The 25,524-nt window shown below is 45.0% G+C and overlaps 1 protein-coding gene across 1 annotated transcript in view; it reads left to right on the top strand.

The window, feature by feature from the left end:
• Positions 1-10,812: 10,812 nt before the first annotated feature.
• The window catches only part of LOC106604099 (transcriptional regulator ATRX), a 108,966-nt gene continuing 94,254 nt past the window's right edge, over positions 10,813-25,524 (top strand). The window contains 4 exon segments of the mRNA XM_082974982.1: positions 10,813-11,035; positions 16,021-16,199; positions 16,428-16,563; positions 24,658-24,756. Coding sequence (XP_082831108.1) covers positions 16,026-16,199; positions 16,428-16,563; positions 24,658-24,756 — 409 coding nt within the window. The 5' untranslated portion in view covers positions 10,813-11,035; positions 16,021-16,025.

Genomic DNA, 25,524 nt, shown 5'->3' with positions numbered 1-25,524 from the left:
CCACCGCTCTAACCACTAGGCTACCTGCTGGTTACTAGTCCAACGCTCTGACCACTAGGCTGCGCTGCTGGTTACTAGTCCACCGCTCTAACCACTAGGCTATCTGCTGGTTACTAGTCCAACGCTCTGACCACTAGGCTACGCTGCTGGTTACTAGTCCACCGCTCTAACCACTAGGCTATCTGCTGGTTACTAGTCCAACGCTCTGACCACTAGGCTACGCTGCTGGTTACTAGTCCACCGCTCTAACCACTAGGCTACCTGCTGGTTACTAGTCCAACGCTCTGACCACTAGGCTGCGCTGCTGGTTACTAGTCCACCGCTCTAACCACTAGGCTATCTGCTGGTTACTAGTCCAACGCTCTGACCACTAGGCTGCGCTGCCGCCCCAGGAAGCAGGATTATCTATCTGATCACCCCCAGAATACTTCACATCGATGACCAACTATTCATGTTTAGGACATTTACATTTTAGTCATTTAGCAGACGCTCTTATTCAGAGCGACTTACAGTAGTGAATGCATACATTTTATACATTTTTTTTCCCCCATACTGGCCACCCGTGGGAATCGAACCCACAACCCTGGCGTTGCAAACACCATTGCAAACACCATGCTCTACCAACTGAGCTACAGTCAACCTGAACCAAGCCATATAGCCTAGCGGTTAGAGTGTTGGGCCAGTAATAGAAAGGTCACTAGTTTGAATCCCCGAGCCGACAAGGTGAATAAAATCATCCGACATGCCCGTGAGTAAGGAACTTAAACCTAATTACTCACAGGATCGTCGTTGATGATGCCCGGAGCCCGGCTGTGACCTCACAGGATCGTCGTTGATGATGCCCGGAGCCCGGCTGTGACCTCACAGGATCGTCGTTGATGATGCCCGGAGCCCGGCTGTGACCTCACAGGATCGTCGTTGATGATGCCGGAGCCCGGCTGTGACATCACAGGATCGTCGTTGATGATGCCGGAGCCCGGCTGTGACCTCACAGGATCGTCGTTGATGATGCCCGGAGCCCGGCTGTGACCTCACAGGATCGTCGTTGATGATGCCGGAGCCCGGCTGTGATCTCACTTTCAAAATCACATCAAAGTGTATTCGTCACCTACACAGAGATCCAAGATGTTATTGCATGTGCAGTGAAATGCTTGTGTTTCTAGCTCCAATAGTGCAGTAATTATATCTAGCAATACAAAACAACATGCAATAATCCAAAAGGTGAAAAGAAAGAAAATTGTCAGAGTCCGGAATATATATATATATTACATATACTCAGTGGCCAGTTTATTAGGTACACCACCCTGTGTACGTAAATGATTTGCTCCTACAGACAGTGAGCCAGGTGGCTGTGGCTCTCTCTATAAAGCAGGCAGACATGCATTCAGGCAGACAGGCATTCAGTTACTGTTCGATTGAACGTCAGAACGTGTAAAACGAGACCAACGATCACCAGTGTCAGTATCTCAGAAACGGCCGGCCTCTTGGGCTTTTCACGCACGACAGTGTCTACGGTTTTACAGAGAATGGTGCGACAAACAAAACACACAGAGTCAGCGGACTTTCATGCTGATGTCAGAGTCAGGATTTGGCGTAAGCAGCGTGAGTCCGTGGCCCCATCCTGCCTGGTGTCAACGGTACAGGACGGTGGTGTAATGGTGTGCGGAATGTTTTCTTGGCACACGTTAGGTCCCTTGGTGCCTTTTGAGCAATGTTTCGATGCCCCAGAGAATTTAGGCAGTTCTGGAGGCAGAGGGGGGTCCGACCCGGTACTAGATTGGTGTACCTAATAAACTGAAGGTATAATGGTGTGTATAAACACTATAGGCTGTATATGAATAGAAAATGTGTGTCCAGCAGTAGTTATATAGGATGAGCCTTGACTATAATACAGTATATACAGTTGAAGTTTACATACACCTTAGCCAAATACATTTAAACTCAGTTTTTCACAATTCCTGACATTTAATCCTAGTAAAAATTCCCTGTCTTAGGTCAGTTAGGATCACCACTTTATTTTAAGAATGTGAAATGTTAGAATAATAGTAGAGAATTATTTATTTCAGCTTTTATTTCTTTCATCACATTCCCAGTGGGTCAGAAGTTTGCATACACTCAATTAGTATTTGGTAGCATTGCCTTTAAATTGTTTAACTTGGGTCAAACGTTTCGGGTAGCTTTCCACAAGCTTCCCACAATAAGTTGGGTGAATTTTGGCCCATTCCTCCTGACAGAGCTGGTGTAACTGAGTCAGGTTTGTAGGCCTCCTTGCTCGCAAACGCTTTTTCAGTTCTGCCCACACATTTTCTATAGGATTGAGGTCAGGGCTTTGTGATGGCCACTCCAATACCTTGACTTTGTTGTCCTTAAGCCATTTTGCCACAACTTTGGAACTATGATTGGGGTCGTTGTCCATTTGGAAGACCCATTTGTGACCAAGCTTTAACTTCCTGACTGATGTCTTGAGATGTTTCAATATATCCACATAATTTTCCTGCCACATGATGCCATCTATTTTGTGAAGTGCACCAGACCCTCCTGCAGCAAAGCACCCCCACAACATGATGCTGCCACCCCGTGCTTCACGGTTGGGATGGTATTCTTCGGCTTGCAAGCCTCCTTTTTCCTCCAAACATAACGATGGTCATTATGGCCAAACAGTTCTATGTTTGTTTCATCAGACAAGAGGACATTTCTACAAAAAGTACGATCTTTGTCCCCATGTCCAGTTGCAAACCGTAGTCTGGCTTTTTTGTGGCGGTTTTGGAGCAGTGGCTTCTTCCTTGCTGAGCGGCCTTTCAGGTTATGTCGATATAGGACTTGTTTTACTGTGGATATAGATACTTTTGTACCTGTTTCATCCAGCATCTTCACAAGGTCCTTTGCTGTTGTTCTGGGATTGATTTACACTTTTCACACCAAAGTACGTTCATCTCTAGGAGACAGAACGCATCTCCTTCCTGAGCGGTATGACGGCTGTGTGGTCCCATGGTGTTTATACTTGGGTACTATTGTTTGTACAGATGAACGTGGTACCTTCAGGCGTTTGGAAATTGCTCCCAAGGACGAACCAGACTTGTGGAGGTATACAATTTCTTTTTCTGAGGTCTTGGCTGATTTCTTTAGATTTTCCCATGATGTCAAGCAATGAGGCACTGAGTTTGAAGGTAGGCCTTGAAGTACATCCACAGGTACGTCTCCAAATGACTCAAATGATGTCAATTAGCCTATCAGAAGCTTCTAGAGCCATGACATAATTTTTGGGAATTTTCCAAGCTGTTTAAAGGCACCAGTCAACTTAGTCTATGTAAACTTCTGACCCACCGGAATTGTGATACAGTGAATTATAAGTGAAATAATCTGTCTGTAAACAATTATTGGAAAAATGAATTGTGTCATGCACAAAGTAGATGTCCTAACCGACTTGCCAAAACTATAGTTTGTTAACAAGAAATTTGTGTAGTGGTTGAAAAACGAGTTTTGATGACTCCAATATACGTGTATGTAAACTTCCGACTTCAACTGTACATACAATATGAAGTGTGTAAAACAGTATATAAACATTATTAAAGTGACCAGTGTTCAATGATGGTGCCGGAGAAGAAGACAGACATTTTACCAATTGTGTTTTGTGTTTGTTTATTTGCAACTTGTTTTTTTTTTTTACTTAGTTATTTTGTACATAATGTTGCCGCTACCATCTCTTATGACCGAAAATAACTTCTGGACATCAGGACTGTGATTACTCACCACGGACTGGCAGAATCATTTTTTTTCCTTTAACAAGTCTGACGCGAAGGATATACTGCATTCTCAGGAACAGGCCGAGGTCTTCGTGATTTGCGTGAAGAGGAGGCGGAGAAAATGGGTCCAGGCTGCCTTCTAAGAATTCGTAGGCGATCAAATAAACCCCCACTTCCTTCCATTCTGCTAGCAAACGTGCAATCTTTGGACAATAAAATAGATGACTTACACGGAAGATTAAACTACCAACGGGACATTCAAAAGTGTAATATATTATGCTTCACGGAGACGTGGCTGAACAATAAATACTCAGCCTCCAGTATTTATGCTGCAGTAGTTTATGTGTCGGGGGGGCTAGGGTCAGTCTGTTACATCTGGAGTATTTCTCCTGTCTTATCCGGTGTCCTGTGTGAATTTAAATATGCTCTCTCTAATTCTCTCTTTCTTTCTTTCTCTCTCTCGGAGGACCTGAGCCCTAGAACCATGCCTCAGGACTACCTGGCTTGATGACTCCTTGCTGTCCCCAGTCCACCTGGCCGTGCTGCTGCTCCAGTTCCAACTGTTCTGCATGCGGCTATGGAACCCTGACCTGTTCACCGGACGTGCTACCTGTCCCAGACCTGCTGTTTTCAACTCTCTAGAGACAGCAGGAGCGGTAGAGATACTCTCAATGATCGGCTATGAAAAGCCAACTGACATTTACTCCTGAGGTGCTGACCTGTTGCACCCTCTACAACTACTATGATTATTATTATTTGACCCTGCTGGTCATTTATGAACATTTTAACATCTTGGCCATGTTCTGTTATAATCTCCACCCGGCACAGCCAGAAGAGGACTGGCCTCCCCTCATAGCCTGGTTCCTCTCTAGGTTTCTTCCTAAGGTTTTGGCCTTTCTAGGGAGGTTTTCCTAGCCACCGTGCTTCTACACCTGCATTGCTTGCTGTTTGGGGTTTTAGGTTGGGTTTCTGTGCAGCACTTTGAGGTATCAGCCGTGTTACGTTCCCCAGTTTCTGTGTTGTGGTTTGTGTATTATGTATGTATTTCAGGAAATGGATTCCTGAAATTCTCTTCGAGCAGCTGATTGGTCAATCAACATTGATGATTGGAGAGCTGACCCCGCCCCCCTCGTCAGGACGCAGCTGTCTCCAATTACTAACTTCTTCTGAAGCTATATAAGCCCCAGTTCTGTTGCTCAGAAAAAAGACACAGAGGTAATGGTTGAGAGTTATAGCATGTTGGTGGTTGCTAAGACAGTAAGTACTGTGTTGCTGTGAGAGCTGATTGTAATGTTCTGCGTTAGTTTGTTGCTCGGAGAGAGGCTTCTTTAATGTCCTGAGTTAGTGTTTTTTTTTTCTCAGTTTGTTGTGAAGACATTTGTGTTATTCTGTTTCATTTGTTCCCAGGGGGGGGAAGGGGAAGGCACCTAGGGAGTGTTTAGGCAAGAGGCCCGCGGGCATACATATACCCGTAGTAGTTTACTGTCTATGCACACTAGGAAAGACCTGGGCGGACCATCCCCTGTATTTTGGTTAGTGCACCAGGTGGTGCTAGTTAGGTAAGTAGTGGGTAGGCAGGTAAGACCTGGGCGGACCAACCCCTGTATTTTGGTTAGTGCACCAGGTGGTGCTAGTTAGGTAAGTAGTGGGTAGGCAGGTAAGACCTGGGCGGACCATCCCCTGTATTTTGGTTAGTGCACCAGGTGGTGCTAGTTAGGTAAGTAGTGGGTAGGCAGGTAAGGTAGGAGAGGGGGCTTTGATATTTAGTTTCTTTGCTTTGGTTCCGTCCAGCCCCTTTTCCCCAACCTTACCGCGTGAAGGAATAAATTCCCTGTTAACGGTATTTTCTGGCTTTTTGTCATCCTTACTCACACCTACACTTCCATACCTCTTTCACACCACGGAGAGTTAAGTTGTAGCAGGGTGTTGCGTTCCCTCTTTCTAGAAGCTGATGTAAGAAGGGCTATATAAATACATTTGATTTGAATTTGACACTATCAGCATACAGCTGGCTGGTTATACCGGCAGGATTGAACAGCGGCGTCTGGTAAGACAAGGGGCGGCGGACCATAATTCTATCCTCCTGATTCCTGCTTACAATCAAAAATTAAATCAGGAAGCACCAGTGACTAGATCAATAAAAAAAAGTGGTCGGAATATGTTCCAGGATTCCTCCAATGGCATTGAGGAGTTTACCACCTCAGTCACCGGCTTCATCAATAAGTGCATCGATGACGTCGTCCCCAGTGACCGTACGTACGTACCCCAACCAGAAGCCATGGATTACAGGCAACATCCGCACTGAGCTAAAGGGTAGAGCTGCCGCTTTCAAGGAGCGGGACTCTAATCCGGACGCCTATAAGAAATCCCGCTATGCCCTCCTACGAACCATTACAGGCAGAGCGTCAATATAAGACTCAAGACTAAGATTGAATCCTACTACACCGGCTCTGACGCTCGTCGGATGTGGCAGGGCTTGCAAACCATTACAGACTACAAAGGGAAGCACAGCCGAGAGCTGCCCAGTGACATGAGCCTACCAGACGAGCTAAACTACTTCTATGCTTGCTTCGAGGCAAATAACACTGAAACATGCATGAGAGCATCAGCTGTTCCATACGATTGTGTGATCACGCTCTCCATAGCCGATGTGAGTAAGACCGGTTCCCCCTGTATATAGCCTCCACATTGACTCTGTACCGGTACCCCCTGTATATAGCCTCCACATTGACTCTGTACCGGTACCCCCTGTATATAGCCTCCACATTGACTCTGTACCGGTACCCCCTGTATATAGCCTCCACATTGACTCTGTACCGGTACCCCCTGTATATAGCCTCCACATTGACTCTGTACCGGTACCCCCTGTATATAGCCTCCACATTGACTCTGTACCGGTACCCCCTGTATATAGCCTCCACATTGACTCTGTACCGGTACCCCCTGTATATAGCCTCCACATTGACTCTGTACCGGTACCCCCTGTATATAGCCTCCACATTGACTCTGTACCGGTACCCCCCTGTATATAGCCTCCACATTGACTCTGTACCGGTACCCCCCTGTATATAGCCTCCACATTGACTCTGTACCGGTACCCCCTGTATATAGCCTCCACATTGACTCTGTACCGGTACCCCCCTGTATATAGCCTCCACATTGACTCTGTACCGGTACCCCCCTGTATATAGCCTCCACATTGACTCTGTACCGGTACCCCCCTGTATATAGCCTCCACATTGACTCTGTATCGGTACCCCCCTGTATATAGCCTCCACATTGACTCTGTACCGGTACCCCCTGTATATAGCCTCCACATTGACTCTGTACCGGTACCCCCCTGTATATAGCCTCCACATTGACTCTGTACCGGTACCCCCTGTATATAGCCTCCACATTGACTCTGTACCGGTACTCCCCTGTATATAGTCTCGCTATTGTTATTTTACTGCTGCTCTTTAATTACTTGTTACTTTTATTTCTGATTCTTATGCATATTTTTTAACTGCATTGTTGGTTAGGGGCTTGTAAGTAAGCATTTCACTGTAAGGTCTACACCAGTTGTATTCAGCGCATGTTACTAATACAATTTCATTTTGTTTTGACTATGTACATAGGACAAAGCATCCTGAGTCTCTGAGGTGCAAGGTAGAGTACCTAAGTGGTAGCTGGCTGGTAACAGTGACTAAGGTTCAGGGCAGGGTCCTGGGCTGTGGCAGGCTAGTCGTGACTGTTTAACAATCCGATGGTCTGGGGATAGAAGCTGTTTATCGGTCTCTTGACCCAAAGCTTTGATGTACTGTCTTTTCCTTCTAGGTGGCAGCGGGGTGAACAGGCCGTGGCCCAAGTGGGCTGAGGTCCTTGATGATCTTCCTTGCCTCCGACAATGCATTGGGTTGATCGCACCGCCCTCTGGAAAGCCCTGCCGTTGTGGACGGTGCAATTACCGTACCAGGCGGTGATACAGCCCGACAGGATGCTCTCAATGGTGCATCTGTAGACGTTTGTGAGGGTTTTAGGAGCCTCCAAAAGTGTCTCGGAGGGAGTTGGTGTAACAGTGTAGGTTCCGTCCCTCTCTTCGCCCCAACCCGGGCTCGAACCAGGGACCCTCTGCACACATCAACAACTGACACCCACCGAAGCATCGTTACCCATCGCGCCACAAAAGCCGCGGCCCTTGCAACGCAAGGGGAACAACCACTTCAGGTCTCAGAGAGCGAGTGACGTCACCGATTGAAACGCTATTAGCGCGCACCACCGCTAACTAACTAGCCATTTCACATCCGTTACATTGGGATATGCAAAAATACATTTCCAATTCACACATGTATTAATACCGACTTGTACATGTGTGAAATAGGACAAATATAAGCACACACCTAATTATTATTAAAAACTAAAAGCTGCTCTGGGAGGACTATGTAGAATATAGGTGCCAGTGGGTAGGGTTCTGCCACCACAGGTCTGTCCGGCAAGAACAAGTCCAAGATATCTTCAGACTGAGATAAAGGTTCACCACAGCACACTCCTTCTGTAATGATGGCTCACAGTGAGAGAGTGAGAGAGAGAGAGAACAAAATAACAATCATTACATATGGGAGAGAACCAGGCACTCAAACGATTCATTATGACAGGTGTTAATGCAACAGGGCTGTAATCGCCGAGGGCAACAGGACGGCTCTTCTTGGGCACTGGGAATACAATGGATGATTTCCACAGAGCTGGTACTGTGTGCTCCCTCAGTGAGCGATTTGAAAAGCTCACAGAGCACACCGCCAGGATTTTTCAGAACATTTTTCAGAACATGGTTGCTGATGTTATCTGGGCCAGTGACTTTGTTGACGGATATTCTTTTTAATACCCTGTCAACATCTGCTTCCTCTATAACCAAATCAGCTCCCCTTTGTGCTAAAGATAAAAGTTCACAGATCATCTTTCTCAGTACAAAAGATCCCGACTATCAAATCACCAATAAAAATTGTTCAGACTCCCTGCAAACTCAATGCAATCTAGTTTCGAATGGACATTGGGCTCAGTCAGTGTGGTTGGTTGGTAGTCCAGGGAGGGTTTTTAGGCTCTTCCAAGCATCCCTCAGGCTCTTCCAAGCATCCCTCAGGCTCATCCAAGCATCCCTCAGGCTCATCCAAGCATCCCTCAGGCTCTTCCAAGCATCCCTCAGGCTCTTCCAAGCATCCCTCAGGCTCCCCAAGCATCCCTCAGGCTCCCCAAGCATCCCTCAGGCTCATCCCTCAGAATAGTGTGTCCTGGTTTTATAACATACTTTTTGTAGGCCTACCTGAGGGGACAGGCCAGGCTCTGAGTGGGGAATACATAGGCCTACCTGAGGGGACAGGCCAGGCTCTGAGTGGGGAATACATAGGCCTACCCGAGGGGACAGGCCAGGCTCTGAGTGGGGAATACATAGGCCTACCTGAGGGGGACAGGCCAGGCTCTGAGTGGGGGAATATGTTGGCCTACCCGAGGGGACAGGCCAGGCTCTGAGTGGGGAATACATAGGCCTACCTGAGGGGACAGGCCAGGCTCTGAGTGGGGAATAAGTTTGGCAGCACAATTGACCAGAGTCAACTTTAGAAAGCAATAGAGTTTAGAATCTAATACAATATAGTTTGAATTCAGTACAATAGAGTTTAGAATCTAGAACAATATAGTTTAGAAAGCAATATAGTTTAGACTCTAGTTCAATATAGTTTGAATTCAGTACAATGGAGTTTAGAATCTAGTACTATATAGTTTAGAAAGCAATATAGTTTAGAATCTAGTACAATATAGTTTAGAAAGCAATATAGTTTAGAATCTAGTACAATATAGTTTAGAAAGCAATATAGTTTAGAATCTAGTACAATATAGTTTAGAAAGCAATAGAGTTTAGAATCTAGTACAATATAGTTTAGAATCTAGTACAATATAGTTTACAATTTAGTACACTATAGTTTAGAAAGCAATATAGTTTAGAATTTAGTACAATATAGTTTAGAAAGCAATATAGTTTAGAATCTAGTACAATATAGTTTAGAAAGCAATAGAGTTTAGAATCTAGTACAATATAGTTTAGAATCTAGTACAATATAGTTTAGAAAGCAATATAGTTTAGAATCTAGTACAATAGAGTTTAGAAAGCAATAGAGTTTAGAATCTAGTACAACATAGTTTAGAAAGCAATGGAGTTTAGAATCTAGTACAATATAGTTTAGAAAGCAATGGAGTTTAGAATCTAGTACAACATAGTTTAGAAAGCAATAGAGTTTAGAATCTAGTACAATATAGTTTAGAATCTAGTACAATATAGTTTAGAAAGCAATAGAGTTTAGAATCTAGTACAATAGAGTTTAGAAAGCAATAGAGTTTAGAATCTAGTACAACATAGTTTAGAAAGCAATGGAGTTTAGAATCTAGTACAATATAGTTTAGAATCCAGTACAATATAGTTTAGAAAGCAATATAGTTTAGAATCTAGTACAATAGAGTTTAGAAAGCAATATAGTTTAGAAAGCAATATAGTTTAGAATCTAGTACAATATAGTTTAGAATCTAGTACAATATAGTTTAGAAAGCAATATAGTTTAGAATCTAGTACAATATAGTTTAGAAAGCAATATAGTTTAGAATCTAGTACAATATAGTTTAGAAAGCAATATAGTTTAGAATCTAGTACAATAGAGTTTGAATTCAAGACTGAGACCAGAATTCAGCCTGCGTCTATGGGAGGCTCAGAATATCAGAGTAAGTAGTGTGTACTGGTATGCATGTGGCATTTCCATTGTAGAATGTGTACAGTGTGATGGTACCTGCCTCTGTGTGTATTATTCATGAATGAATAACAAATAAAAACCAGAGCAAAGAGGTCGGACGGACGGACGGACGGACGGACGGACACACACACACACACACACACACACACAACAAAAAATCACCAGTAGATATTAAGAGATTTTAGTACGCACTAAATTCTAAACCTATGGGAACGCTCAAAACGTTTTGTCCAATCGGAAAGCCAGAATGTCCTGAGTCAACAACCAATAGGATGGTCGATATGATGTGTGCTAAATGCGCCATTTTAGCGCGTCTCCAGCCATCCGGTATGATGGCGACTTTGCTTTGTCTCCGGTGAACAGGGTTGCTTCAATACTCTCTCTATATATATATGTTTTTTCTCTTTCCTAAAATACAAACTACTGGGAATTAACATTGTGTTTTATATTTATCTCCGGGACGACGTGCCAATAACTACACGTGTCTTCAGTCTTTGAAGAAATGCCGACAGAGTACAGAAGGTATGTGTAATATTCGGCTTTTTCCCTCCTAACGTTGGTAACTTTGCATTGAAACGCTGTGCTAGGCTAGTTAGCTGGTTAGCTATGTAACGGTGTTACGCAGCGGAAACCGGCACATTGTATCCCCCCCAACGCAGCAACGTAGTTAGCTACAGTATGGAGAAACTCTACTGGGGGGGATTTTAGTAACTATCTATCTATCTAGCTATCCATCCACTATTAGAACATTTACCATTTCGTAAAGACTCACTATCACAAAACTATTGTGCGCGAAACAATTCCACCTGTGTTGTGTCTTTTGAAATGTATCAGCTAGTTGCAGTTTACTTGCTAACTAGCATGCTAACTAATGTGATATATTTTTTTTTACATTTCATTCTGGGGGAGGGGATGAACGGATGCATGCCTCTCGGTGCATGGCTCTCGGTGCATGCCTCTCGGTGCATGGCTCTCGGTGCATGGCTCTCGGTGCATGGCTCTCGGTGCATGCCTCTGGTGCATGGCTCTCGGTGCATGGCTCTGAATGCACTGGGACTGCAGTGTTGCCCGGGGAACGAATGTCTGAAAGCCATGCCATGCTGCAGTGATGTCTGTTTTGTTGATCTCATATAACTTTGTCTGGTTGACTTACCTGCACATGCTAAATAGCTCGATAGCTAACCCGTTTATCTAGTTCGTTAGCATTTGATGGGATGAGGCCCGGTTTCTGTAGACCGTTTCTCTCCCATTTGGCCTGGTTTGTTTTAATGTACTCTACATGCCACATAGCCTCCCTGGAAACAGACACGATCCATGCTTAGTTAATGTACTCAAACCACACAGAAAAGCGATGCTTTCGAGAGATAAAGCAACAGAATCGCTTCACGCCTAAAATAACACAAAATGTCAATGGATTAGCTTAGTTAGCTAATGGCTAACGGGGCCGTAGAGGTAAACCGTTCGCTAGCTAGCGCTCTGGGTCTTTTTCTTTCTTTACAACGAGCTGTTGTAAATTAATTTTACGAAGTTAGTTTGCTAGATATCTACCTAACATTTTGTTAGGTTATTTATAATATGAATAGCTAAACAAAACAAAAAAAACGGGCCGTAATGTTTGGTAGCTAGCTATCCATGTAACTAGCCTCTTCCCCCGCAGGAGGCAGAACATATTCGGCATGGGCCCTCACATCCTCAAAGTTATTCAGCTGCACCATTGAGAGCATCTTGACTGGATGGAAACTGTTTTTTTTTTGGGGGGGGGGGGGGTGGAAACTGTTGGAAGACGCTACAGGGGGTAGTGCTTAAAGCCCAGTACATCACTGGGACTGTGCTCCCTGCCATCCAAGACCTGTATACCAGGCGGTGTCAGAGGAAGGCCTTAAAAATGGCCAGACTCCAGCCACCTCAAGGCATAGACTGTTCTCTCTCCTACCGCACAGCAAGCGGTTACCGATACACCAAGTCTGGAACCAACCACCCTAACCAGCTTCTACCCCCCCCCCCCCCCCCCTCCCCAAGCCATAAGACTGTTCAGTAGTTATCCAAATAGCTACCCAGACTATCTGCCTTGACCCTTTTTGCACAGATTTTTTTTTGACTTGTCATGTACACTGCTTTTACTGTTTATCTGCCACTTTATTCCTAGTTATATGAACATACAGTGCATTCAGAAAGTATTCATACCCCTTGACTTTTTTCCACATTGTTACATTATAGCCTTAATCTAAAATGTATTAAATTGTTTATTTCTTCAATCTATGAACAATACCCCATAATGACAAAGAAACTGTTTTTTTTAGAAATGTTAGCAAATTTTATTTAAAAAATAAACTTACATCATGTTTACATAAGTATTCAGACCCTTTACTCAGTACTTTGTTGAAGCACCTTTGGCAGCGATTACAGCCTTGGGTCTTCTTGGGTATGACGCTACAAGTTTGGCTCATCTGTATTTGGGGAGTTTCTCCCATTCTTCTCAGCAGATCCCCTCAAGCTCTGTCAGGTTGGATGGGGAGCGTTGCTGCACAGGTATTTTCAGGTCTCTCCAGAGATGTTAGATCAGGTTCAAGTCCGGGCTCTGGCTGGGCCACTCAAGGACATTCAGAGACTTGTCCCAAAGCCACTCCTATGTTGTCTTGGCTGTGTGCTTAGGGTCCTTGTCCTGTTGAAAGGTCAACCTTCGCCCCAGTCTGAGGTCCTGAGTGCTCTGGAGCAGGTTTTCATCAAGGATCTCTTTGTTCTGTTCATCTTTCCCTCGACCCTGACTAGTCTCCCAGTCCCTGCCGCTGAAAAACATCCCACAGCATGATGCTGCCACCACCATGCTTCACCGTAGGGATGCTGCCACCACCAAGCTTCACTGTGGTGATGGTGGAAGGTTTCCTCCAGACGTGACACTTGGCATTCAGGTCAAGGAGTTCAATCTTGGTTTCATCAGACCAGAGTCTTGTTTCTCATGGTGTGAGAGTCTTTAGGTGCCTTTTGGTAAACTCCAAGCGGGCTGTCATGTGCCTTTTACTGAGGAGTGGCTTCCTTCTGGCCGCTCTACCATAAAGGCTTGATTGGTGACGTGCTGCAAAGATTGTTGTCCTTCTGGAAGGTTCTCCCATCTCCACAGAGGACCTCTGGAGCTCTGTCAGAGTGACCATAGGGTTCTTGGTCACCTCCCTGACCAAGGCCCTTCTCCCCCGATTGCTCAGTTTGGCCGGGAGGTCAGCACTAGGAAGAGTCTTGGTGGTTTCAAACTTCTTCCATTTAATGATGGAGGCCACTGTGTTCTTGGGGACCTTCAGTGCTACAGAATTTTTTTGGGGTAACCTTTCCTAGATTTGTGCCTCGACGCAATCCTGTATCGGAGCTCGACGGTGGTTTTAGACAGGTGTGAGCTTTTCCAAATCATGTCCAATCAATTGAATCTACCACAGGTGGACTCCAATCAAACTGTAGAAACATCTCAAGGATTATCAATGGAAACAGGATGCACCTGAGCTCAATTTCAAGTCTCATAGCAAAGGGTCTGAATATTTATGTAAATAAGGTATTTCTGTATTTAAAAAAAATAATATTTGAACCTGTTTTTGCTTTGTCATTATGGGGTATTCTGTGTAGATGAGGGGGGGGAAATTATTTAATCAATTTTAGAATAAGCCTGTAATGTAACAAAGTGGAAAAAGGGAAGGGGGGTCTGAATACTTTGCAAATGCCCTGCATCTACCTCAGGTACCTCGTACCCCTGGTACTTCCTGTATATAGCCATGTTATAACCTGGTACCCCTGCACATCGACTCAGTACTGGTACCCTGTGTGTATATAGCCTGGTACCCTGGTGTGTATATAGCCTGGTACCCTGTGTGTGTATATAGCCTGGTACCCTGTGTGTGTATATAGCCTGGTACCCTGTGTGTGTATATAGCCTGGTACCCTGTGTGTGTATATAGCCTGGTACCCTGTGTGTGTATATAGCCTGGTACCCTGTGTGTGTATATAGCCTGGTACCCTGTGTGTATATAGCCTGGTACCCTGTGTGTATATAGCCTGGTACCCTGTGTGTCTATAGCCTGGTACCCTGTGTGTATATAGCCTGGTACCCTGTGTATATAGCCTGGTACCCTGTGTGTATATAGCCTGGTTATCATTACTCAGTACTGGTACCCTGTGTATATATAGCCTGGTACCCTGTGTATATAACCTGGTACCCTGTGTATATATAGCCTGGTTATCATTACTCAGTACTGGTACCCTGTGTGTATATAACCTAGTTATTGTATTTATTATTGTTTTACCTTTTAATAATATATTTTCTTTCTCTCTGCATTGTTGGGGAAGGGCCCATGAGTAAGAATTTCATTTTTAGTTTCCACCTGTTTACGGCGCATGTGACGAATACAATTTTATTTATACTTTCTAGCTAGTGCCCAGGGTTGCTAATTTCCCAAGTTTACATAATAAATAAACAATGGTGGAAGCCCCCCCCCCCCCCCCCCCGGCTGGCGGTGTGTCAGGACCCCCCCCCCCCCCCCCCCCCGGGCTGGCGGTCACAATATTGGAGATAGTTTGGTGAGATCTGACCTGCCCCCTGAGCTCAGACACTCTTGACACCCGTTCCAAACGGGAACTACAAATGTGGCTCATGCGCAATAGCAATAGCACTATTAAAAACAGCCTTCAGATGGCCACATACAGGTTGAAAAATCCCTGTTAGAGTTATCATGCAAGACCAAGGTAGTAATCTATCTCATCGGGTGTTGGTGTGGAAAAGCCAACGTAGGACAAACGAAAAGACAATTAAAACAACGCAGCTCAATCAGGCGTGAGGACATTGACTGTCCAATAGCAGCTCACTTCGTTGAAGCTAACCATCCAATCACCTCCCTCCAATACACAGGCAGTGAGCATGTTGCTCCACCAAGGAGAGGAGGTAAACACAGAGATCCTACTACTACAAAGGGAGGCTTACTGGAGATCCCGTCTAAAAACATTGACCCCTAGTGGTCTGAATATTGACTTTGATCTCAGGCCCTTCTTATGAACAAGTTTTGTAAATGGATATATTCTTTCTACAGCTTATCACCTAATATATTTCCCCCAGTTGATGATGCTTATTATAGTTGAATCAAAAGATTACATGTAATGAAATAGGAAACGGTTAAAAATTTGTGAAATTCAATGAAACAACAATGTATGTTGATCCTAATATTATGTACAATATTCAATTATGTTTCCATATAACTCTAATATATTTAATAAGCCATAAACGATTGTTTAAAAAAAAAAAACTTTTTCACTCAATTCATTGTAATTAACTTAATCATTAGGACACACCCCTCTCTATTGTCATTGGTTACACTAATTGCACTGTTTGTCTACATAACCTGGTTCAAGAATACATGACATCACCCTGAAGAAGACACAGTGATGCTGAAACGTTGGGGATTTACCCAATAAATTACTGGGAGCTAATGTGTATAATTTCAGACCTTAATAGTGGGATTTCTTGTTATTGGCAGGTAAAATGAGTAAGGCCTCAGCTGAATCTACAGACCAAGTGATGGAGGAGGAAGTAGGTCAACTTCCGATTACAGTCCAGGAGGAGGAGGAGGAGGAAGTAGATCAACTTCCGATTACAGTCCAGAAGGAGGAGGAGGAGGAGGAAGTAGATCAACTTCCGATTACAGACCAAATGGAGGTAGGTCAACTTCAGATTGTCTTTCTATGTCCCCTGCTTACTTTTTTTAAAATGTATCCACCTGGGCACAGACATTGTTTTACCAAAAACGGCAGTGCACTAGATAGGGAATAGGGTGCCATTTGGGATACTGCCGGAATGTAGCTTCTGTGGCAGATAACCGGACAATCCGATCACTCGGGGGGCTATTCTAAGGCTTTTTCCTCATGATGACTGTTTGCTCCTCAGGCTGGGAGCTCAACAGAGACTGAGAGACCTTCCTCTTCTCACACCAAGAGGAAGCCTTCTGTCGCAGCCAAGCAAGTTGGAGGGAATGAATCGGACACCTCGGACGAGAGTGGACAGGAAGATGGCGCCTCAGATGGTAAGGTCTGGGGCCACTAGACCTGGGGCCAGCACGCGTTTTAGTGCTTCTTAATATCATTGTGGAGTCAAAAGGTGCATTTCCACACTTTGTGGATAATAATGTTTTTGTTGGTCTGTTTTGAGTTGATTTTCAAGGTTTATGTGGTGGTGGTGATGAAGCAGTTGAGGGTTATGGGATCTGGTACTGTGACCTGGCCAAGATAAAGCATAGCAATTTGACACATACCACAACACAGAGTTACACATGGAGTAAACAAAACATACAGTCAATAATACAGTAGAACAAAAGAAAACAAGAAGTCTATATACAGTGAGTGCAAATGAGGTAAGGTAAGACAATAAATAGGCCATAGTGGCGAAGTAATTACAATATAGCAATTAAACACCGGAATGGTGGAATGTGCATAAGATGAATGTGCAAGTAGAGATACTGGGATGCAAAGGAGCAAGATAAATAAATAAATACAGTATGGGGATGAGGTAGGTAGATAGATGGGCTGTTTACAGATGGGCTATGTACAGGTGCAGTGATCTGTGAGCTGCTCTGACAGCTGGTGCTTAAAGCTAGTGAGGGAGATATGAGTCTCCAGCTTCAGTGATTTTTGCAGTTCGTTCCAGTCATTGGCAGCAGAGAACTGGAAGGAAAGGCGGCCAAAGGAGGAATTGGTTTTAGGGGTGACCAGTGAGATATACCTGCTGGAGCTCGTGCTACAGGTGGGTGCTGCTATGGTGACCAGTGAGCGGAGATAAGGCAGGGCTTTACCTAGCAAAGACTTGTAGATAACCTGAAGCCAGTGGGTTTGGCGACGAGTATGAAGCGAGGGTCAACCAATGAGAGTGTACAGGTCGCAATGGTGGGTAGTGTATGGGGCTTTGGTGACAAAACGGATGGCACTGTGATAGACTGCATCCAATTTGTTGAGTAGAGTATTGGAGGCTATTTTATAGATGACATCACCAAAGTCGAGGATTTGTAGGATAGTCAGTTTTATGAGTGGAGGAGGCTTTGTTGCGATACAGGAAGCCGATTCTAGATTTAATTTTGGATTGGAGATGTTTAACCTCTCTAGGGTCGGTGGGACCAAATCGTCCCACCTACGTAACAGCCAGTGGAATCCTGTGGCGCATTATTCAAATACCTTAGAAATGCTATTACTTCAATTTTTCAAACATATGACTATTTTACACCATTTTAAAGACAAGACTCTCGTTAGTCTAACCACACTGTCCGATTTCAAGAAGGCTTTACAACGAAAGCAAAACATTAGATTATGTCAGCAGAGTACCCAGCCAGAAATAATCAGACACCCATTTTTCAAGCTAGCATATAATGTCACATAAACCCAGAAGACAGCTAAATGTAGCACTAACCTTTTGATGCTCTTCATCAGATGACATAGGACATTATGTTATACAATACATGCATGTTTTGTTCAATCAAGTTCATATTTATATCAAAAACCAGCTTTTTACATTAGCATGTGATGTTCAGAACTAGCAAACTTCCGGTGAATTTACTAAATTACTCACGATAAACATTCACAAAAAGCATAACAATTATTTTAAGAATTATACATACAGAACTCCTCTATGCACTCGATATGTCCGATTTTAAAATAGCTTTTCGGTGAAAGCACATTTTGCAATATTCTCAGTAGATAGCCCAGCATCACAGGGCTTGCTATTTAGACACCCTGCAAGTTTAGCACTCACCAAACTCAGAATTACTATAAGAAAAATTGGATAACCTTTGCTGTTCTTCATCAGAATGCACTCCCAGGACTTCTACTTCAACAACAAATGTTGGTTTGGTTCAAAATAATCCATAGTTATATCCAAATATCCTCTGTTTTGTTCCTGCATTCAAGACACTATCCGAATGGTAAAGAAGGGTGACGAGCACGACGCATTTCGTGACGACAAATTTCTAAATATTCCATTACCGTACTTCGAAGCATGTCAACCGCTGTTTAAAATCAAATTTTATTCAATTTTTCTCGTAAAAAATCGATAATATTCCGACCGGGAATCTACGTTTAGGTAAAAAGACGAAAGAAAATAAAGCATGGGGTCGACTCGGGCACGCGCCTAAGCCCATTGTCCTCTGATCGGCCACTTGCCAAAGGCGATAATGTTTTTCAGCCAGGGGCTGCCTCGATATCATTCAGCTTTTTCCCGGGTTCTGAGAGCCTATGGGAGCCGTAGGAAGTGTCACGTTACAGCAAAGATCCTCAGTCTTCAATAAAAAGAGCCAAGATGAACAAGAACTTGTCAGACAGGCCACTTCCTGTTCAGAATCTTCTCAGGTTTTTGCCTGCCATATGAGTTCTGTTATACTCACAGACGCCATTCAAACAGTTTTAGAAACTTTAGGGTGTTTTCTATCCAAAGCCAATAATTATATGCATATTCTAGTTTCTGGGCAGTAGTAATAACCAGATTAAATCGGGTACGTTTTTTAATCCGGCCGTGTAAATACTGCCCCCTACCCCCAACAGGTTAATGTGAGTCTGGAAGGAGAGTTCACTCTAACCAGACCCCTAGGTATTTGTAGTTGTCCACGTATTCTAAGTCAGAGCCGTCCAGAGTAGTGATGCTGGACGGGCGGGCAGGTGCGGGCAGTGATCGATTGAAGAGCATGCATTTAGTTTTACCTGCGTTTAAGAGCAGTTGGAGGCCATGGAAGGAGAGTTGTATGGCATTGAAGCTCGTCTGGAGGTTAGTTAACAGTGTCCAAAGAGGGGCCAGAAGTATACAGAATGGTGTCGTCTGCATAGAGGTGGATCAGAGAATCACCAGCAGCAAGAGCAACATCATTGATGTATACAGAGAAGAGTCGGCCCGAGAATTGAACCCTGTGGCACACCCATAGACTGCCAGAGGTCCGGACAACAGGCCCTCAGATTTGACACACTGAACTCTATCAGAGAAGTAGTTGGTAAACCAGGGGAGGCAATCATTTGAGAAACCAAGGCTGTCGAGTCTGCCAATAAGAATGTGGTGATTGACAGAGTCGAAAGCCTTGGCCAGATCGATGAATACGGCTGCACAGTATTGTCTCTTATCGATGGCGGTTATGTCGTCGTTTAGGACCTTGAGCGTGGCTGAGGTGCACCCATGACCAGCTCTGAAACCAGATTGCATAGCGGAGAAGGTACGGTGGGATTCGAAATGGTCGGTAATCTGTTTAACTTGGCTTTCAAAGACCTTAGAAAGACAGGGTAGCATAGATATAGGTCTGTAGCAGTTTGGGTCTAGAGTGTCCCCCCCCCTTTGAAGAGAGGGATGACCGCGGCAGCTTTCCAATCTTTGGGAATCTCAGACGAGAGGTTGAACAGGCTAGTAATAGGGGTTGGAACAATTTTGGCAGATCATTTTAGAAAGAAAGGGTCCAGATTGTCTAGCCCGGCTGATTTGTATGGGGGTCCAGATTTTGCAGCTCTTTCAGAACATCAGCTATCTGGATTTGGGTGAAGGAGAAATGGTGGGGGCTTTGGCGGGTTGCTGTGGAGGGTGCCGGGCAGTTGACCGGGATAGGGGTAGCCAGGCGGAAAGCATGGCCAGCTGTAGAGAGATGCTTATTGAAATTCTCAATTATAGTGGATTTAATTGGTGGTAACAGTGTTTTCCTAGCCTCAGAGCAGTGGGCAGCTGGGAGGAGGTGCTCTTATTCTCCATGGACTTTACAGTGTCCCAGAACTTTTTGGAGTTAGTATTTCAGGATGCAAATTTCTGTTTGAAAAAGTTAGCCTTGGCGTTTCTAACTGCCTGTGTATATTGGTTTCTGACTTCCCTGAAAAGTTGCATATCACGGGGGCTATTTGATGCTAATGCAGAACGCCACAGGATGTTTTTGTGCTGGTCAAGGGCAGTCTGGAGTGAACCAAGGACTATATCTAGTTCTACAGGTCAATGTCATTCCAGGACACCCCGGCCAGGTCGATTAGAAAGGCCTGCTCGCAGAAGTGTTTTGGGGAGCGTTTGACAGTGAGGGGTGGTCATATGGTCGCAGACCCATTACGGATGCAGGCAATGAGCCAGTGATCGCTGAGATCTTGATTGAAAACAGCAGAGGTGTATTTGGAGGGCGAGTTGGTCAGGATGATATCAATGAGGGTGCCCATGTTTACGGATTTGTAGTTGTACCTAGTAGGTTCATTGACAATTTGTGTGAGATTGAGGGCATCAAGTTTAGATTGTAGGATGGCCGGGGTGTTAAGCATGTCCCAGTTTAGGTCACCTAGTAGCATGAGCTCTGAAGATAGATGGGGGGCAATCAATTCATGTATGGTATCGAAGGCACAGCTGGGGGCATAGGAAGGTCTATAGCAAGCGGCAACAGTGAGAGACTTGTTTCTGGAAAGGTGTATTTTTAGAAGTAGAAGCTCGAATTGTTTGGGTACAGACTTGGATAGTAATACAGAACTCTGCAGGCTTATCTTAGTCTCACGAGACGTTTAAACCAGGTGATGTCATCGCATATGTAGGAGGTGGAACAACATGGTGGGTTAAGGCATATTGAGCAGGGCTAGAGGCTCTACAGTGAAATATGACAGTAATCACTAACCAGGACAGTAATGGACGAGGCATATTGATATTAGAGAGAGGCATGCGTAGCCAAGTGAACATATGGGTCCAGTGAGTGGTTGGGCTGACTGGGGACACTGCGATTCAGACAGTTAGCAGGCTGTGGCTAAACAAGCTAGCAGTTAGCAGGCCGTGGCTAAACAAGCTAGCAGTTAGCAGGCCGTGGCTAAACAAGCTAGCAGTTAGCAGGCCGTGGCTAAACAAGCTAGCAGTTAGCAGGCCGTGGCTAAACAAGCTAGCAGTTAGCAGGCCGTGGCTAAACAAGCTAGCAGTTAGCAGGCCGTGGCTAAACAAGCTAGCAGTTAGCAGGCCGTGGCTAAACAAGCTAGCAGTTAGCAGGCCGTGGCTAAACAAGCTAGCAGTTAGCAGGGCGTGGCTAAACAAGCTAGCAGTTAGCAGGGCGTGGCTAAACAAGCTAGCAGGCCGTGGCTAAACAAGTTAGCAGGCCGTGGCTAAACAAGTTAGCAGGCCGTGGCTAAACAAGTTAGCAGGCCGTGGCTAAACAAGTTAGCAGGCCGTGGCTAAACAAGTTAGCAGGCCGTGGCTAAACAAGTTAGCAGGCCGTGGCTAAACAAGTTAGCAGGCCGTGGCTAAACAAGTTAGCAGTTAGCAGACCGGGGCTGGCAAGCTAGAGTTAGCAGAGTTAGCAGTTAGCAGGTTCGGGAGACGTTGTGATGGGGTAAGTCTGTTTTTGCCTCTTCGTGCGGTGACGTCGATAGACCAGTCGTGGAATTAGTAGGGTTCCAAGTAGCTCTAGATAGCTAGTAGGCCGTGGTTAGCAGAATGGGCCTTCAGCGGATGTCGCGCCTGAGGGGCCTGTTGGAATCCTCAGGCAGATTGTCGGTATTCCAGTCGTAGAGGATCGGCGGGGTTCCGTGCCCCGTACCGGCAGTAGAAGGGGTCCGGATATTGTAGCCCAGGAGTGGGCTTCGGTGGTAGCACAGGAGCCCTGGCTGGGCCAGCTTCAGGCTAATTGGTGCTTGCTCCGGGATGGAAACGCTAGCCAGGAGTAGTCACCTGGGATTGCGGTTAGCTAGTTGCGAAGATCCAGATGAAAATGTTCAGAGTTTGCGGTAGGAATCCGGGGATATGGGGGGGGAAAAATATATAAAATAATCATAGGTCCATTATGCTCTGGTTTGAGTCACGTTGTTCAAACTGGCGAGAGCTTTCCGAGCTAAAGGTTAGCTGATGACCACTAGCAGTGGTCTGACTGATAGCTGGTAAGTAGTTAGCTGGCTAGCTTCAGTTGAGGGATTCCAGATCTGAGGTAAATATATAAAATCAGATCCACACCACATTGGGTGAGGTGGGTTGCAGGAGAGGGTTTAGAAGTTGAGGTTTAGGAAAATATTTAAAAAATACCCATATAGGGTTCCATAGGTATCCGGTCTAAAGTAGTGCACTATATAGGGAATAGGGTTCCTTAGGGCTCTGGTCTAAAGTAGTGCACTATATAGGGAATAGGGTTCTATAAGGATCCGGTCTGAAGTAGTGGACTATATAGGAAATAGGGTTCCATAGGGCTCCCGTCTAAAGTATGCACTATATAGGAAATAGGGTTCCATAGGGCTCCGGTCTAAAGTAGTGCACTATATAGGGAATAGGGTTCTATAAGGATCTGGTTTAAAGTACTGAACAAATAGGGAATAGGGTTCCATAGCAGTTGTTGAGGGTTATGGGATCTGTTTGTTAGCCTGTAATTTCTGTCTTCCTATAAAAGGGGGTGTTTCACTGGTTGTGGGAGGAGCATAATGTCTACTTTATTACATCTGACCCTCATTCAGAGCCCTTCACTTTCCCCACATTTTTTACGTTAAAGCCTTATTCTATAATGACATCGCAATACCCCGTAATGACATCGCAATACCCCGTAATGACATCGACATCGCAATACCCCGTAATGACATCGCAATACCCCGTAATGACATCGCAATACCCCGTAATGACATCGCAATACCCCATAATGACATCGCAATACCCCATAATGACATCGCAATACCCCGTAATGACATCGCAATACCCCGTAATGACATCGCAATACCCCGTAATGACATCGCAATACCCCGTAATGACATCGCAATACCCCGTAATGACAAAGGAAAACACTTTTTAAATTTATTTTTTTAGATCTGTTTTCAAATGTATTAAAAATAAAATACCTTATCTACCTCTGTATTCAGACCCTTTGCAATGAGACTCGAAATTGATCTCAGGTGCATCCTGTTTCCATTGATCATCCTTGAGATGTTTCTACAACTTGATTGGAATCCACCTGTGGTAAATGCAATTGATTGGACATGATTTGGAAAGGCACACACCTGTCTATATAAGGTGGCGCAGTTGATAGTTCCATAGGGATCTGGTCTGAGAGCAAAAACCAAGCCATGAGGTTGAAGGAATTGTCCGTAGAGCTCCGAGTTCGAGAGCTCGTCTGTGGAGATGGTTGTCCTTCTGGAAGGTTCTCCCATCTCTGCAGCACTCCACCAATCAGGCCTTTATGGTAGAGTGGCCAGAAGGAAGCCACTCCTCAGTAAAAGGCACATGACAGCCCGCTTGGAGTTTACCAAAAGGCACCTAAAGGACTCTGACTGTGAGAAACTGATTCTCTGGTCTGATGAAACCAAGATTGAACTCTTTGACCTGAATGCCAAGCTTCACGTCAGGAGGAAACCTGACACCATTCCTACGATGAAGCATGGTGGTGGCAGCATCATGCTGTGGTGATGTTTTTCAGTGGCAGGGACTGGGAGACTAGTCAGGATCGAGGGAAAGATGAACGGAGCAAAGTACAGAGATCCTTGGTGAAAACCTGCTCCAGATCGCTCAGGACCTCCGACTGGGGTGAAGGTTCACCTTCCAACAGGACAACGACCCTAAGCACACAGCCAAGACAACGCAGGAGTGGTTTCAGGACAAGTCTCTGAATGTCCTTGAGAAGCCCAGCCAGAGCCCTGACTTGAACCCGATCAAACATCTCTGGAGAGACCTGAAAATAGCTGTGTAGCGACGCTCCCCATCCAACCTGACAGAGCTTGAGAGGATCTGCAGAGAAGAATGGGAGAAACTCCCCAAATACAGATGTGCCAAGCTTGTAGCGTCATACCCAAGAAGACTCGAGGCTGTAATCGCTGCTAAAGGTGCTTCAACAAAGTACTGTGTGTAGGGTCTGAATACTTATGTAAATGTGATATTTCAGATTTTTTTATCTTTAATACGTTTCCAAAATGTCTAATGTCTGCTTTGTAATTATGGGGTATTATGTGTAGATTGTTCCCCCCCCCTCAATGTAATCCATTTTAGAATGGGGCTTTAACGTAACAAAATGTGGAAAAAGTGAAGGGGTCTGAAAACCTTCTGAAATGCACTGTATATTTTGAGAACATTTACTAAGGTTTTTTTCTGGGAGTATGGAGCTCCCTCGTTAGATTCCCCTAGACCAGATTACTATGTGCCAGCCGAACTGAAGCATGCTGACACCCTAATTTCCTGTCCTCTCCTTCAGGGGTGTTGGTTGTGCGGCCTCCTGCTGGGACTGACAACAAGGAGGACAAGAGCAGAGGAGCCATGAAGCTCCGAGTGGACCTCTCCCGGAGAAAGACAGGTTCGTCTCCTCACTATATACCACACTGCTACCAACCAGGGGATAGTCAGAGAAGCCCCCAAGGTTTTGACCAGATGGGGTGTTCCTACGGCCTAATAATCACAACTGCTGCCAGTTTAATTACATTTTAGTCATGTAGCAGACGCTCTGATCCAGAGCGACTTACAGTAGTGAATGCATAGATTTCATTTATTTTTTTTTGTACTGGCCCCCCGTGGGAATCGAACCCACAACCCTGGCGTTGCAACCAACTGAGCCACAGGGAATGACCGTTTGGGATTGATATTTGTGTTTATTAGGGATCCCCATTTGCTCCTCTTCCTGGGGTCCAAACACATTAAAGCAGTTACATCACCTAAAACAACAGAAATCGACAGGTACGCCGCCAAAAATGACAAACAACATTACATGGTTGCATCACTGCCTGGTACGGCAACTGCTCGGCTTCCAACCGCAGGGCACTACAGAGGGGAGTACGAACGGCCCAGTACATCACTGGGGCCAAGCTTTCTGCCATCCAGGACCTCTATACCAGGCGGTGTCAGAGGAAAGGCCCTACAAGTTGTCAGAGACTCCAGCCACCCCCAGTCATAGACTGTTCTCTCTGCTGCCGCACGGCAAGCGGTACCGGATGCACCAAGTCTAGGTCCAAGAGGCTTCAAAACAGCTTCTACCCCTAAGCCATAAAACTCCTGAACACCTAATCAAAAGGCTACTCAGACTATTTACATTGCCTTGTTGGGGAAGGGCCCATAAATTTCCCATAAG

The sequence above is a fragment of the Salmo salar genome, chromosome 05, assembly GCF_965601325.2.
Source record: "Salmo salar chromosome 05, fSalSal1, whole genome shotgun sequence".
NCBI classification, from domain to species: domain Eukaryota; kingdom Metazoa; phylum Chordata; class Actinopteri; order Salmoniformes; family Salmonidae; genus Salmo; species Salmo salar.
The sequence above is the reverse complement of the archived record's forward strand: the minus strand, read 5'-3'. Positions and strand labels throughout refer to the sequence as shown.